Source organism: Triticum aestivum, chromosome 3A (genome assembly GCF_018294505.1).
Source record: "Triticum aestivum cultivar Chinese Spring chromosome 3A, IWGSC CS RefSeq v2.1, whole genome shotgun sequence".
In the NCBI taxonomy this organism is placed as follows: domain Eukaryota; kingdom Viridiplantae; phylum Streptophyta; class Magnoliopsida; order Poales; family Poaceae; genus Triticum; species Triticum aestivum.
In genome coordinates this window covers 728868522-728883825 of record NC_057800.1, presented here as the reverse complement: position 1 = coordinate 728883825, position 15304 = coordinate 728868522, and the positions used below count along the sequence as shown (strand labels likewise).

At 46.4% G+C, this 15304-nt stretch overlaps 1 protein-coding gene across 1 annotated transcript; it reads right to left on the bottom strand.

The window, feature by feature from the left end:
- Window positions 1-9731: 9731 nt before the first annotated feature.
- Window positions 9732-10913, bottom strand: LOC123059503 ((S)-8-oxocitronellyl enol synthase ISY1-like). Its single transcript, XM_044482059.1, has one exon. It carries the CDS (start codon window positions 10911-10913, stop codon window positions 9732-9734), a length of 1182 nt encoding a protein of 393 aa, XP_044337994.1.
- Window positions 10914-15304: the final 4391 nt, after the last annotated feature.

Sequence of the window (15304 nt, the reverse complement as noted above, 5' to 3'; positions counted from 1 at the left end):
CCCGGATGAGATCCCGGACGTCACGAGGAGTTCCGGAATGGTCCGGAGGTAAAGATTTATATATAGGAAGTCCTGTTTCGGCCATCGGGACAAGTTTCGGGGTCATCGGTATTGTACCGGGACCACCGGAAGGGTCCCGGGGGCCCACCGGGTGGGGCCACCTGCCCCGGGGGGCACATGGGCTGTAGGGGGTGCGCCTTGGCCTACATGGGCCAAGGGCACCAGCCCCTAGAGGCCCATGCGCCAAGATATAGGAAAAAGGGGAGAGTCCTAAAGGGGGAAGGCACCTCCGAGGTGCCTTGGGGAGGATGGACTCCTCCCCCCCTCTTAGCCGCACCCCTTCCTTGGAGGAAGGGGCAAGGCTGCGCCTCCCCCCTCTCCCCTGCCCCTATATATAGTGGAGGGGAGGGAGGGCATCCATACCTGAGCCCTTGGCGCCTCCCTCCCTCCCGTGACACCTCCTCCTCTCCCGTAGGTGCTTGGCGAAGCCCTGCAGGATTGCCACGCTCCTCCATCACCACCACGCCGTTGTGCTGCTGCTGGATGGAGTCTTCCTCAACCTCTCCCTCTCTCCTTGCTGGATCAAGGCGTGGGAGACATCGTCGAGCTGTACGTGTGTTGAACGCGGAGGTGCCGTCCGTTCGGCACTAGGATCATCGGTGATCTGAATCACGACGAGTACGACTCCATCAACCCCGTTCACTTGAACGCTTCCGCTTAGCGATCTACAAGGGTATGTAGATGCACTCTCCTTCCCCTCGTTGCTAGTCTCTCCATAGATAGATCTTGGTGACACGTAGGAAAATTTTGAATTTCTGCTACGTTCCCCAACAGTGGCATCATGAGCTAGGTCTATTGCGTAGATTCTTTGCACGAGTAGAACACAAAGTAGTTGTGGGCGTCGATATTGTTCAATATGCTTGCCGTTACTAGTCTTATCTTGATTCGGCGGCATCGTGGGATGAAGCGGCCCGGACCAACCTTACACGTACGCTTACGTGAGACCGGTTCCACCGACAAACATGCACTAGTTGCATAAGGTGGCTGGCGGGTGTCTGTCTCTCCCACTTTAGTCGGATCGGATTCGATGAAAAGGGTCCTTATGAAGGGTAAATAGCAATTGGCATATCACGTTGTGGTTCATGCGTAGGTAAGAAACGTTCTTGCTAGAAACCCATAGCAGCCACGTAAAACATGCAAACAACAATTAGAGGACGTCTAACTTGTTTTTGCAGGGTATGCTATGTGATGTGATATGGCCAAAAAGGATGTGATGAATGATATATGTGATGTATGAGATTGATCATGTTCTTGTAATAGGAATCACGACTTGCATGTCGATGAGTATGACAACCGGCAGGAGCCATAGGAGTTGTCTTTATTTATTTGTGACCTGCGTGTCAACTTAAACGTCATGTAATTACTTTACTTTATTGCTAACCGTTAGCCATAGTAGTAGAAGTAATAGTTGGCGAGGCAACTTCATGAAGACACGATGATGGAGATCATGATGATGGAGATCATGGTGTCATGCCGGTGACGATGATGATCATGGAGCCCCGAAGATGGAGATCAAAAGGAGCAAAGTGATGATGGCCATATCATGTCACTATTTGATTGCATGTGATGTTTATCATGTTTATACATCTTATTTGCTTAGAACGACGGTAGTAAATAAGATGATCCCTTACAACAATTTCAAGAAGTGTTCTCCCCTAACTGTGCACCGTTGCGACAGTTCGTGTTTCGAAGCACCACGTGATGATCGGGTGTTAGATTCTAACGTTCACATACAACGGGTGTAAGACAGATTTACACACGCGAAACACTTAGGGTTAACTTGACGAGCCTAGCATGTACAGACATGGCCTCGGAACACGGAGACCGAAAGGTCGAACATGAGTCGTATAGAAGATACGATCAACATGAAGATGTTCACCGATGATGACTAGTCCGTCTCACGTGATGATCGGACACGGCCTAGTTTGACTCGGATCATGTAATCACTTAGATGACTAGAGGGATGTCTATCTGAGTGGGAGTTCATAAGATGAACTTAATTATCCTGAACATAGTCAAAAGGTTTTTGCAAATTATGTCGTAGCTCACGCTATAGTTCTACTGTTTAGATATGTTCCTAGAGAAAAATTAGTTGAAAGTTGATAGTAGCAATTATGCGGACTAGGTCCGTAAACTGAGGATTGTCCTCATTGCTTCATAGAAGGCTTATGTCCTTAATGCACCGCTCAGTGTGCTGAACCTCGAACGTTGTCTGTGGTTGTTGCGAACATCTGACATACACGTTTTGATAACTACGTGATAGTTCAGTTAAACGGTTTAGAGTTGAGGCACCAAAGACGTTTTTGAAACATCGCGAAACATATGAGATGTTTTGAGGGCTGAAATTGGGATTTCAGGCTCGTGCCCATGTCAAGAGGTATAAGACCTCCGATGACTTTCTTAACCTGCAAACTAAGGAGAAAAGCTCAATTGTTGAGCTTGTGCTCAGATTGTCTGAGTACAACAATCATTTGAATCGAGTGGGAGTTGATCTTCCAGATAAGACAGTGATGGTTCTCCAAAGTCATTGCCACCAAGCTGTTAGAGCTTCGTGATGAACTATAACATATCAGGGATAGATATGATGATCCTTGAGGTATTCGCGATGTTTGACACCGCGAAAGTAGAAATCAAGAAGGAGCATCAATTGTTGATGGTTGGTGAAACCACTAGTTTCAAGAAGGGCAAGGGCAAGAAGGGATACTTCATGAAACGGCAAATCAGCTGCTGCTCTAGTGAAGAAACCCAAGGTAAAACCCAAACCCGAGACTAAGTGCTTCTGTAATAAGGGGAACAACCACTAGAGCAGAATTACCCTAGATACTTGGTAGATAAGAAGGCTGGCAAGGTCGATAGAAGTATATTGGATATACATTGTGTTAATGTGTACTTTGCTAGTACTCCTAGTAGCACCAGGGTATTAGATACCGGTTCGGTTGCTAAGTGTTAGTAACTCGAAACAAAAGGCTACGGAATAAACGGAGACTAGCTAAAGGTGAGCTGACGATATGTGTTGGAAGTTTTTCCAAGCTTGATATGATCAAGCATCGCACGCTCCCTCTACCAAAGAGATTGGTGTTAAACCTAAATAATTGTTATTTGGTGTTTGCGTTGAGCATAGACATGATTGGATTACGTCTATCGCAATACGGTTATTCATTTAAGGAGAATAATGGTTACTCTGTTTATTTGAATAATACCTTCAATGGTCTTACACCTAAAATGAATGGTTTATTAAATCTCGATCGTAGTGATACACATGTTCATGCCAAAAGATAGTAATGATAGTACCACCTACTTGTGGCACTGCCACGTAAGTCATATCGGTATAAAACGCATGAAGAAGCTCCATATTGATGGATCTTTGGGCTCACTCGTTTTTGAAAAGTTTGAGACATGCGAACCATGTCTATTGGTGTATATGCATGAAGAAACTCCATGCAAATGGACCGTTTTGACTCACTTGATTTTGAATCACTTGGGACATGCAAATCATACCACATGGGCAAGATGACTGAAAAGCCTCGTTTTCAGTAAGATGGAACAAGATAGCAACTTGTTGGAAGTAACACATTTTGATGTGTGCAGTCCAATGAGTGCTGAGGCATGCAGTGAATATCGTTATGTTCTTACTTCACAGATGATTCGAGTAGATGTTGAGTATATTTACTTGATGAATCACGAGTCTGAATTATTGAAAGGTTCAAGTAATTTCAGTGTGAAGTTGAAAGATCGTCGTGACAAGAGGATAAAAGATCTATGATATGATCATAGAGATGAATATCTGAATCACGAGTTTGGCACAGAATTAAGACATTGTGGAAATTGTTTCACAACTGATACAGCCTGGAACACCATAGTGTGATGGTGTGTCCAAACGTCATAGTTGCACCCTATTGGATATGGTGCATACCATGATGTCTCTTATCGAGTTACCACTATCGTTCATGGGTTAGGCATTAGAGACAACCACATTCACTTTAAATAGGGCACCACATAATTTCGTTGAGACGACACCGTATGAACTATGGTTTGGAGAAACCTAAGTTGCCGTTTCTTGAAAGTTTGGGGCTGCGACGCTTATGTGAAAAGGTTTCAGGTTGATAAGCTCGAACCCAAAGCAGATAAAATGCATCTTCATAGGACACCCAAAACAGTTGGGTATACCTCCTAATTCAGATCCGAAAGCAATAGGGATTGTTTCTTGAATCGGGTCCTTTTTCGAGGAAAGGTTTCTCTCGAAAAGTTGAGTGGGAGGATGGTGGAGACTTGATGAGGTTATTGAACCGTCACTTCAACAAGTGTGTAGCAGGGCACAGGAAGTTGTTCCTGTGGCACGTACACCAACTGAAGTGGAAGCTTATGATAGTGATCATGAAACTTCGGATCGAGTCACTACCAAACCTCGTGGGATGACAAGGATGCGTACTACTTCAGAGTGGTACGTAATCCTGTCTTGGAAGTCATGTTGCTAGACAACAATGAACCTACGAGCTATGGAGAAGCGATGGTGGGCCCGGATTCCGATAAATGGCTCAAGGCCATAAAACCCGAGAGAGGATCCATGTATGAAAACAAAGTGTAGACTTTGGAAGAACTACTTGATGGTCGTAAGGCTGTTAGGTACATATGGATTTTGAAAGGAAGACAGACAATGATGGTAAGTGTCACCATTGAGAAAGCTCGACTTGTCGTTAAGATGTTTTTCGACAAGTTCAAGGAGTTGACTACGATGAGACTTTCTCACTCGTAGCGATGCTAAGAGTCTGTTGGAATTATATTAGCAATTACTGCATTATTTATGAAATCTTGCAGATAGGATGTCAAAACATTGTTTCCTCGACGATTCTTGAGGAAAGGTTGTATGTGATACAACCGGAAGGTTTTGTCTATCCTGAAATATGCTAATAAGTATGCAAAGCTCCAGCAATCCTTCTGAGGACTGGAGTGAGCATCTCGGAGTTGGAATGTATGCTTTGATGATGATCAAAGATTTTGGGTGTATACAAAGTTTATGAGAAACTTGTATTTCCAAAGAAGTGAGTGGGAGCACTATAGAATTTCTGATGAGTATATGTTGTTGACATATTAATGATCAGAAATGACGTAGAATTTCTGGAAAGCATATAGGGTTATTTGGAAAGTGTTTTCAATGGAAAACCTGGATTAAGCTACTTGAACATTGAGCATCAAGATCTATAAGGATAGATCAAAACGCTTAATAGTACTTTCAAATGAGCACATGCCTTGACGTGATCTTGAAGGTGTTCAAGATGGATCAGTCAAAGAAGGAGTTCTTGCCTGAGTTGTAAGGTATGAAGTTAAGACTTAAAGCTCGACCATGGCAGAATAGAGAGAAAGGAACGAAGGTCGTCCCCTATGCTTAAGACATAGGCTCTACAGTATGCTATGCTGTGTACCGCACCTGAAGTGTGCTTTACCATGAGTCAGTCAAGGGGTACAAGAGTGATCCAAGAATGGATCACAGGACAGCGGTCAAAGTTATCCTTAGTAACTAGTGGACTAAGGAATTTTCTCAATTATGGAGGTGGTAAAAGAGTTCGTCGTAAAGGGTTACGTCGATGCAAGCTTAACACCTATCCGGATAGCTCTGAGTAGAGATACCGGATACGTATAATGGAGCAACAATTTAGAATAGCTCCAAGTAGAACAGTTATTTGGAATAGCTCCAAATAGAACGTGGTAGCTGCATCTAGGAGATGACATAGAGATTTGTAAAGCACACACGGATCTGAAAGGTTCAGACCCGTTGACTATAACCTCTCTCACAAGCATAACATGATCAAACCCAGAACTCATCGAGTGTTAATCACATGGTAAATGTGAACTAGATTATTGACTCTAGTAAACTCTTTGGGTGTTAGTCACATGGGGATGTGACCTTGAGTGTTAATCACATATCGATGTGAACTAGATTATTGACTCTAGTGCAAGTGGGAGACTGTTGGAAATATGCCCTAGAGGCAATAATAAATTGATTATTATTATATTTCCTTGTTCATGATAATCGTTTATTATCCATGCTAGAATTGTATTGATAGGAAACTCAGATACATGTGTGGATACATAGACAACACCATGTCCCTAGTAAGCCTCTAGTTGACTAGCTCGTTAATCAATAGATGGTTACGGTTTCCTGACCATGGACATTGGATGTCGTTGATAACGGGATCACATCATTAGGAGAATGATGTGATGGACAAGACCCAATCCTAAGCCTAGCACAAGATCATGTAGTTCGTATGCTAAAGCTTTTCTAATGTCAAGTATCATTTCCTTAGACCATGAGATTGTGCAACTCCCGGATACCGTAGGAGTGCTTTGGGTGTGCCAAACGTCACAACGTAACTGGGTGGCTATAAAGGTACACTACGGGTATCTCTGAAAGTGTCTGTTGGGTTGGCACGAATCGAGATTGGGATTTTGTCACTCCGTGTAAACGGAGAGGTATCTCTGGGCCCACTCGGTAGGACATCATCATAATGTGCACAATGTGACCAAGGGGTTGATCACGGGATGATGTGTTACGGAACGAGTAAAGAGACTTGCCGGTAACGAGATTGAACAAGGTATCGGTATACCGACGATCGAATCTCGGGCAAGTACCATACCGCTAGACAAAGGGAATTGTATACGGGATTGATTGAGTCCTTGACATCGTGGTTCATCCGATGAGATCATCGTGGAACATGTGGGAGCCAACATGGGTATCCAGATCCCGCTGTTGGTTATTGACCGGAGAACATCTCGGTCATGACTACATGTCTCCCGAACCCGTAGGGTCTACACACTTAAGGTTCGATGACGCTAGGGTTATAAAGGAAGTTTGTATGTGGTTACCGAATGTTGTTCGGAGTCCCGGATGAGATCCCGGACGTCACGAGGAGTTCCGGAATGGTCCGGAGGTAAAGATTTATATATAGGAAGTCCTGTTTCGGCCATCGGGACAAGTTTCGGGGTCATCGGTATTGTACCGGGACCACCGGAAGGGTCCCGGGGGCCCACCGGGTGGGGCCACCTGCCCCGGGGGGCCACATGGGCTGTAGGGGGTGCGCCTTGGCCTACATGGGCCAAGGGCACCAGCCCCTAGAGGCCCATGCGCCAAGATATAGGAAAAAGGGGAGAGTCCTAAAGGGGGAAGGCACCTCCGAGGTGCCTTGGGGAGGATGGACTCCTCCCCCCCTCTTAGCCGCACCCCTTCCTTGGAGGAAGGGGCAAGGCTGCGCCTCCCCCCTCTCCCCTGCCCCTATATATAGTGGAGGGGAGGGAGGGCATCCATACCTGAGCCCTTGGCGCCTCCCTCCCTCCCGTGACACCTCCTCCTCTCCCGTAGGTGCTTGGCGAAGCCCTGCAGGATTGCCACGCTCCTCCATCACCACCACGCCGTTGTGCTGCTGCTGGATGGAGTCTTCCTCAACCTCTCCCTCTCTCCTTGCTGGATCAAGGCGTGGGAGACATCGTCGAGCTGTACGTGTGTTGAACGCGGAGGTGACGTCCGTTCGGCACTAGGATCATCGGTGATCTGAATCACGACGAGTACGACTCCATCAACCCCGTTCACTTGAACGCTTCCGCTTAGCGATCTACAAGGGTATGTAGATACACTCTCCTTCCCCTCGTTGCTAGTCTCTCCATAGATAGATCTTGGTGACACGTAGGAAAATTTTGAATTTCTGCTACGTTCCCCAACACTACTTTGTGAGTGCACCGTTCATACGCAACTTGGCCTGACCCATTTTTTGTCCTGGTTGCAAGTCCACCCTCGACACGCAACTGGGTCCCGACCACTTTTGTCCCTGTTACAAGTCCACCCCCGACATGCAAGTCCACCCTACAAGCCCAGTTTGACTCGTAACTGGGCATGTGTTTTGTCTTTCGTTCTAGTTGCAAGTTGACCATTGACTTGCAATTGGGCTTGTAGTTTCGTAGTTGTCCTAGTTGCAAGTCCTCCTTTCACTTGCAACTGGGTTCATATTTCTCCCATCTACAAGGCCACCATCGACTTGCAACTAGGCATGTTTTTGGTTTTCATCCCAGTTGCAAGTCCACCCTTGACTCGCAACTGGGACAATTGTTTGTTTCATTTCAGTTGCAAGTCGACCCTTGACTCGTAAATGGGTTCGTTGGTCGTAGTTGTCTTAATTTCAAGTTCATCCTCGACTCGCAACTGGGACCACAGTTTTGTTGTTGTCCCAGTTGCAAGTCCACCCTCGACTTGCAACTCTGTCCATATTTTTGTTGTTGTCCTAGTTGCAAGCCCACACTCGAGTCACAACTTGACATGAGTTTTGTTTTTCATCTCAGTTGCAAGTCCACCCTTGAGTCGTAACTGAGCTCATAGTTTTTGTTGTCCTAGTTATAAGTCCACCCTCGACTTGCAACTAGGCTCATATTTTGTTTTATCCCAGTTGCAAGCACACCCATGACTCGCAACTAGGCCCGTGTTTGGTCTTTCATCTCAGTTGCAGGTCCATCTTTGACTCGCAACTAGGACCGTAGTTTGTTTATCCTAGTTGCTAGTTGACCCTTGACTCGCAGCTGGGCTCGTACGTAGTTTGTAGTTGTCCCAGTTTTGTGCCCATCCTCGAGTCACAACTCAGCTTGTAGTTCACCTAGTTGCAAGCGCACCCTCGACTCGTAACTAGGCATGTGCATTGTTTTTAATCCTAGTTGCAAGTCCACCTTTGACTCGCAACTGGTCCCATAGTTTGTTTCATCCCACCCTCAGTTCTCAACTACTAGTCTTGTCCCCCGACTAAATTGCACACCTTCAATGCTATGCAACTAGGCGTGGTTGGGTTGGATTTCGAAATTGGCGTTGTGGGGGGTAATCACATGTCCAACATTCTTTTCGACGAAAAACAAGAACAATCCCTCACAAACTTCTAGAAAATGTCGAGATTTTTTTAATGCGTGAAGTTTCTTTAGAAAATTGCCACGAACATTTCTTTGAATATTATGAAACTTTTTTTCATTCTATAATACATTTTTTAAACATCACTAACATTAATTTGAAATGCATGAACATTTTTTAAATGGTGCAAAAGAATTAATTGACAGTTTATGATTAAAACTAAAAAAACTCAATGAATTAGTATTTTTTTAAATGATTGGAATTTTCAAAAGTGTCCACACTTTGAAAACTGTTTGGGGATTTTCATAAATTGTTCGTGCTTTTTAAATTTTGTTAATGAAGAAATTGTTCGGAATACCATATTTTGTTCTTATTTGTAAAAAAACGTTCGGAACTACAAAGTTTATTCACATTTCAAAAAGACTGTTTCAAATTATAATTTTTTTTGTGTTTTTGAAACATACTGGACACTTCAAATTGCTCACAATTTCTAAAAAAAAGGTTTCAAAAAATTGCAAGATTGTTTTCTAATCTCAACAGTATACTATGTTCTTATATACTCCCCTCTTAATAATAATCAATAGCAGCTATCTATTGGAATGGTAGGAGCCAGTTCATTTTTTTGTCAGTCGGCCGAAAGAAAAAAAAGAAAGAAACGACGCGAAAAGAAACAAATAAGAAAACAATCTACTGACGTCACAACTTAGATGTGAGATAATATCTCACGTCTAGGTGTGATATAGTCAGACCCATTCTAGATTATAACATGGGACTGCGTATAAACAATATAAAAGCATCACGGAACAATCTTGAGAACCTTCATCTTGTCAATCCATGCGTTGAAGGAGCTGGCCGTGTTACGGAAGCCGAGGAATCCATGCTCCTTGCTCTTGTTCATGCTATCCAGATGCTCGATCTCAACATTGAACATGGCGTCGACGAACCACCAATTGGCGATCTCATGGAGCCCCGTCGTGACAAGCTCATTCTCCCGGAGAATCTCCGCCCACACGGCCTCCTTCCCCGCCATGGCGTCGGCGAGCACGAACCGGCTGCCCTCTCCCTCATACCCTGCCCATTCCACCCCGAAACGATCGGCCAGCATCGGCCAGAGCTGCTTCCACTTGAACACATCCCCATTGCTGCAATTGAAAGCTTCATTCTTTGCGAACGGATCCACGGCTGCCCAGATCTCGTGCTCGGCGATGAGGTCCGCATCCGAGGCGTCGCTGAAACCCTCCCAGGCGACCCTGCAGCCAGGCCATCTCAGCACGGCGCCCTCCTTGCGGCAGATGGCAGCATAGACGCATAGGCTGGCGACGATATTCATGGCGCTCCGGGCAGAGAACCCAAAGACCACGGAAGGACGGTGCACAGACCAGCTGACGGCGCCGTCGCGGCGGGAGACCTCATCGAAGAGGGTATCCTCCAGGTCGTAGTAGAAGTTGGGGTAATCCAGGCGGGGCATGTCCTCGGTGTAGGGCGGGTCTGGGACACCTAGCTTGCCGACGGCCTCGAAGGGGCCGACGTAGTGCTTGCGTCCGGTCTGGAGGCAGACGTGGGCGAGCGCGGGGCAGCCCGGGACGACGACAGACAGCACGTTGCGGAGCATGGCGGAGTTGGCCTCCCGATTCTGAGCCTCCGTCGGGTGGCTGGACCACGCGGCGTAGAAGACATGACTGATGTCGGTGAGCGGTGTGAGAGCCTCCGCTACGGCCGCCGGGTCGGCCAGGTCGAGGTACAGATGCGTGATGGCGGGGGAGGGCGGCGGGCACCAGGGAGGGAGCGGGCGACGGGAGACGGCGTACACCTTCCAGGGTCCGCCGGGGGTGTCGTCGCGCGGGAGTATGTCGACCAGCGAGGTGCCGACGATGCCGGTAGATCCGACGACGAGGGCGACACTCTGAAAGGAGGACGCGGCGCGCTCGTCCTGGCTCTTCTTGACGGCACCCACCGCACCCGCCCACCACCAGCTCATCGCGGATGTCATGGCAGCTAGGCTGACCCCGTCACTCGGCGGTGAAGCAGCAAGGAGAAGCTCAGGTAGAGTAAATTGCTGAAAGCCACCACATTTGTGGCATGAATACTGCAAAACCATCACTTTTGTCGAAAATTTCAAAAAACCACCACTTCCTTGGCAAGTGAGTAACAAAAAGCACTAAACGTGCTGTGAGCCGCGACTAAGTGAAAAACTGACATGCTTGGCCCACATGTTAGGCTGACTTGGCAAAGAATAAACAGTAGAGAGGTGACTAGGCTCTGGCATTTCGTCGAGTACTTCGTGTGCACGCACAACACCTACTCCGTCGGTCCAGCTCTTCTCCGGCGATGCTGCCCCTCCGTCTGCACCCCGACGAGCTCCGCCCCTCCTCTGCGCGCGGTGAGCCTCGACGCCACCACTCGCCCACGCCATGGCCGCCCACCAAGACCCGCTGGTCGAAGCCGGGCACGGCAGCTCGTGCCCTCCTCCGGCAGTGCCGTGCACCGCCTCCCTGCAGCGTCACGTGGTGGCAGATCGATTGTTGCAGGCAGAAAACGGACGCAGAAGCAAGCGGATCGAATGAATCGGGAGCCGCGGCGTCGACCTGCTGCTGGCCAGGGTAGATCGATTCGTCCGTGTACGGCCATGCTGCGGGCGACTCTGGCGGCAGGCTCCCGCCTCCCCATCGACCTCCCCTGCCTCCCTACTCTCGGGATCCGGCTGTTCCCCACATCGTCGGAGTCCAAGTCACCGCCGCTCGAGGAGCCGTCCTGCGCGACACCATGCCGCGCGAGGAGATGCTCCGCCCGAGCCGCTCGCCAGCATCTCACAGTTGGGTACGGCCGCGTCCGCCGCCGCCAGTCGTCGAGGAGCACCCCCTAGCTCCGCCGTCCTGCAGCAGCATCGAGCTCAAGCCGCCGGCGGATAGGAAGAGGGAGAGAGGGAAGAGAGATGTGAGGAGGAAGACGAAGGTGTGGGGCTGACATGTGGGCCCTTTGCCACATCAGCATATTATCCATCTAGGCATGCCAAATTAGCCTGACATGTGGGGCCAACACGTCAGTTCCGCTGTTAGACGCGTCTCAGTTTCAAATTAGTGCGATTTGTTACTCACTTGCCGCAGAGTCGGTGATTTTTTGTGATTTTTGACAAAAGCGGTGGTTTTGGAGTACTCTAGCCACAAATGTGGTGGCTTTGAGCAATTTACTCGCTCAGGTACAGGTACAGCACAGGCTTTGTTTGCATTAGAGCATCTCCATCCAACAGGCGCACTAAATAGGCGCCGCGCCCTAAATATACCCACTTTAGCGCGCGCGCAACCCGGCGGATGGCTCCAGCGGGCGTGCAATAACCGCGCGTGCGGTATAAGCAGTTGGGCGCACGCTAGGAAGCGGTACCTCGCGCGATGTATTTGCTGCGCCCGCTTCCGTGCGCGGCACACACACGCTCGCGCTGCGCTCTTCTTCTCCCCCTCCAAAGCCCCGCGCGCGTTGGCGCCGGCGACCCGCACCCATGGACGCACGCGCCGGCACCCCGCTCATCCCGTCCTATAGCCACGACCCCCCAGTCGCCGCCGCCGCAAACCCTAGCCCGGGTGGCGTTGGCCTCGCCTCCGCCGGAGCTCCTCCGACGAGCGGCCTCGCGCGCGGCCTCTTCATGCCGCCGCGGATGACCTCGGCGGCGGATGGCGTCGCGCCGGCGCCGGCCCGAGCCGCCGCCCCCTCCTCCTCAAAGCTCCCCAATGCGGCGCGGCCAAAGAAGGGCAAGACATCGGTCAAAGAAGGGCAAGACATCAACTTGTTTGTGTGAAATTTTTGTTGTGTTAAAAATGTTCATCGTTTTGTGTAGAAAAATGACATATGCAATGCACCGGCGAGTCATGCGCGCTGCATTTTGGCGCGCTACTGGAGCGGCGCGCGCTGCATTTTAGCGCGGCTGCTGGAGACCTGCGCTGCGCGCCGCTTCAAATCAGACGATGCGCGCGGTATATATGTTTTTTGCGCGTGGCGCGACCGGCGCCTGTTGGAGATGCTCTTGCAACGGAGGACTCTGATCGTTTTATAGAGGACTATGAGCTATAGTACGTGTGCAGTGACGCACGCGTCGTAGACCAGAAATTTACTCGAAAGAAGATAGACTAGCTAGCAACAGAACCAGATATTTTCGGTGGCGAGATTAATTAATCAACAACAATAATATTATTCAACTCGAGAAGTGCTGCGTGTGTTGGACTGCTTTCGTGGCCATTTGGCTCGAGGTGTTGTTATTTTTCTGGTTCAGATCCACGTGTTTCTTGCGTGGTGGCGGCTTGGGTGTTGGGCGGGCCGCCATTGTTACCGAGAAGCGACACGACTAATTAGCACAAGCTAATTAACAGACACACTTATTAATTCTTCGTGTAGATGAGATTCACTGATGTCTCATTTAGACCTCTTTCATTCGCAGGTTTCTAAAAACGCGGGACTAGTATTAATTTAGGATTGGAATGTCTTGTTCATCTCAATCCTTGTTTGATTGCAGCATAGAAAAAACAAAGGATTCTTTTAAAAAGGTGAGAGTGGATGCTAGAAATTCTATATCAAGTAGTACAAACAAATTCTTAGAAAAAATTCCTATAGAATCAAACAACCAACATAGAAAAAAAATCCTAAGAATCCTAATCCTCTAGAATTCCTACTAAAATCATTTGGACTAAAGGAGCCCTTAAGTTATCCTCCACATGATCTGAGGTGTTGAGATTCTTGCAGAAACAAAAATTGTCCCGCGTCGCTGAAATATCCTATTTGCCGCTCGCTGCGGCAAGTTGTCGGCAGACGCACAGGGAGATCAATGGAGGGTTCGCGCGTGGGCCGGCCCGTAAAATGTTTCGACAATTCTGGTTTTACGAACCTTCTCGTTTGTTCCCAGCTGGTTTTATCCGGTTTTGGGAACCTTCTAGGAGCTTCCTAACACTTTTTTCTCTGTTTCTTTTCATTTTTCGTTTTCCTTTTTCCTGTTTATTCTTTCTTCTCTATCTTTCCTTTTCATTCCTTTTCTACTTTTTCAACTTTTCTTTTTCACCTTTTTTCTTTCTGTTTCTTTTCTTTATTTTTCCTCATCTTCACTTTTTCATTTTTCATAAATTTAAAAATGTTCAAACTATTCAAATTTTGTTTGCATGTAAAAAATATTCGTTCTTTACAAAAATGTTTGAAGTTTAAAAAATTGTTCGCTTATTGAAAAATATGTTCAAATTTTAAAAAATATGTTCTGGTTTTAAAAATATTGTTCATGTATTGAAAAAATGTCTGAATTTCCAAATTTTTAAAAAGGTTCTAAATTTTCAAATTTGTTCTACAATTTAAAAAATGTTCGTGCTATCTAAATTCCTTTCTTTCAAAAATGTATTCGAGTTCTCAAATTTTGTTCACAAATGCAAAATATTCATAGATCTAAAATTTTGTTCACAAAATTCAAAAAATGTTCATCCTTTCAAATTTTATTTAGGAGTTTGAAAAAATGTTCCTCTTTCAAAATTCATTTGAAAATTTAAGAAAAATGTTCGTGTTTTCCAATTTTGTTCGGTAGTTTCAAAATTTGTTTCTATGTTAAATTTTGTTTGCAATTTTCAAGAATGTGTCTGTTTCTAATTTTGTTTGGGAGTTTCAAAAATGTTCGAATTTTAAAAAAAAAGTTAACGAATTTGAAAACTGTTCATCTTCTTTTCTTTTTTTTCTGCTTTTTCCTCCTGTTCCTTTTTTCTTTTTAGAGTATTTCAAAGTTCTAAAAAATGTTCCTGATTTGATAAAACTTTTCATATTTCTCAAAAAATGTTCGAAAATTAAAAAAATAATTTTCAAATTTTGTTTCCGAGATCGAAAAAATGTTCTTGTCTCAAAAAATTTTGACGGATTCCAAAACTATTCGCATTTTCAAATTATTGTTCAGAGTTTCAAAAAATGTCACTTTTAACAAAAATTTGTTCACATATTCAATAATGTTCGTGATTTTCAAAAAAGTGTTCAGTTTATCAAAAATTTGTTCGGATATTCAATAAATGTTCGAGCTTTTTTTCTTCTTCTCAAACTTGAAAGGTGTTTGCTTTAAAAAAAACATATTTCCAAAATAATGTTCACGTTTAGAATTTGACAAAATGCTCGGATCTATATTACCTGTAATTGCGCGCGCCTTTGCAAACCACGAAGCTCATCTATCCCGTTGGCTATGCTCTTGCATAAGCAATAACAGGTCCGTGGTTCGATCCCTTCCTCGAGCACACTTTTTTGGGGATTTTTCATTGTGTTATGCTAATGGGCCGGCCCAGCTGGAGTCGCGCCTGTGCGTCCGCTCGGCAATTCGCCGCAACGAGCAGCACATAGGAACTCCCCGTGTCGCTGACTCCCCTTGTT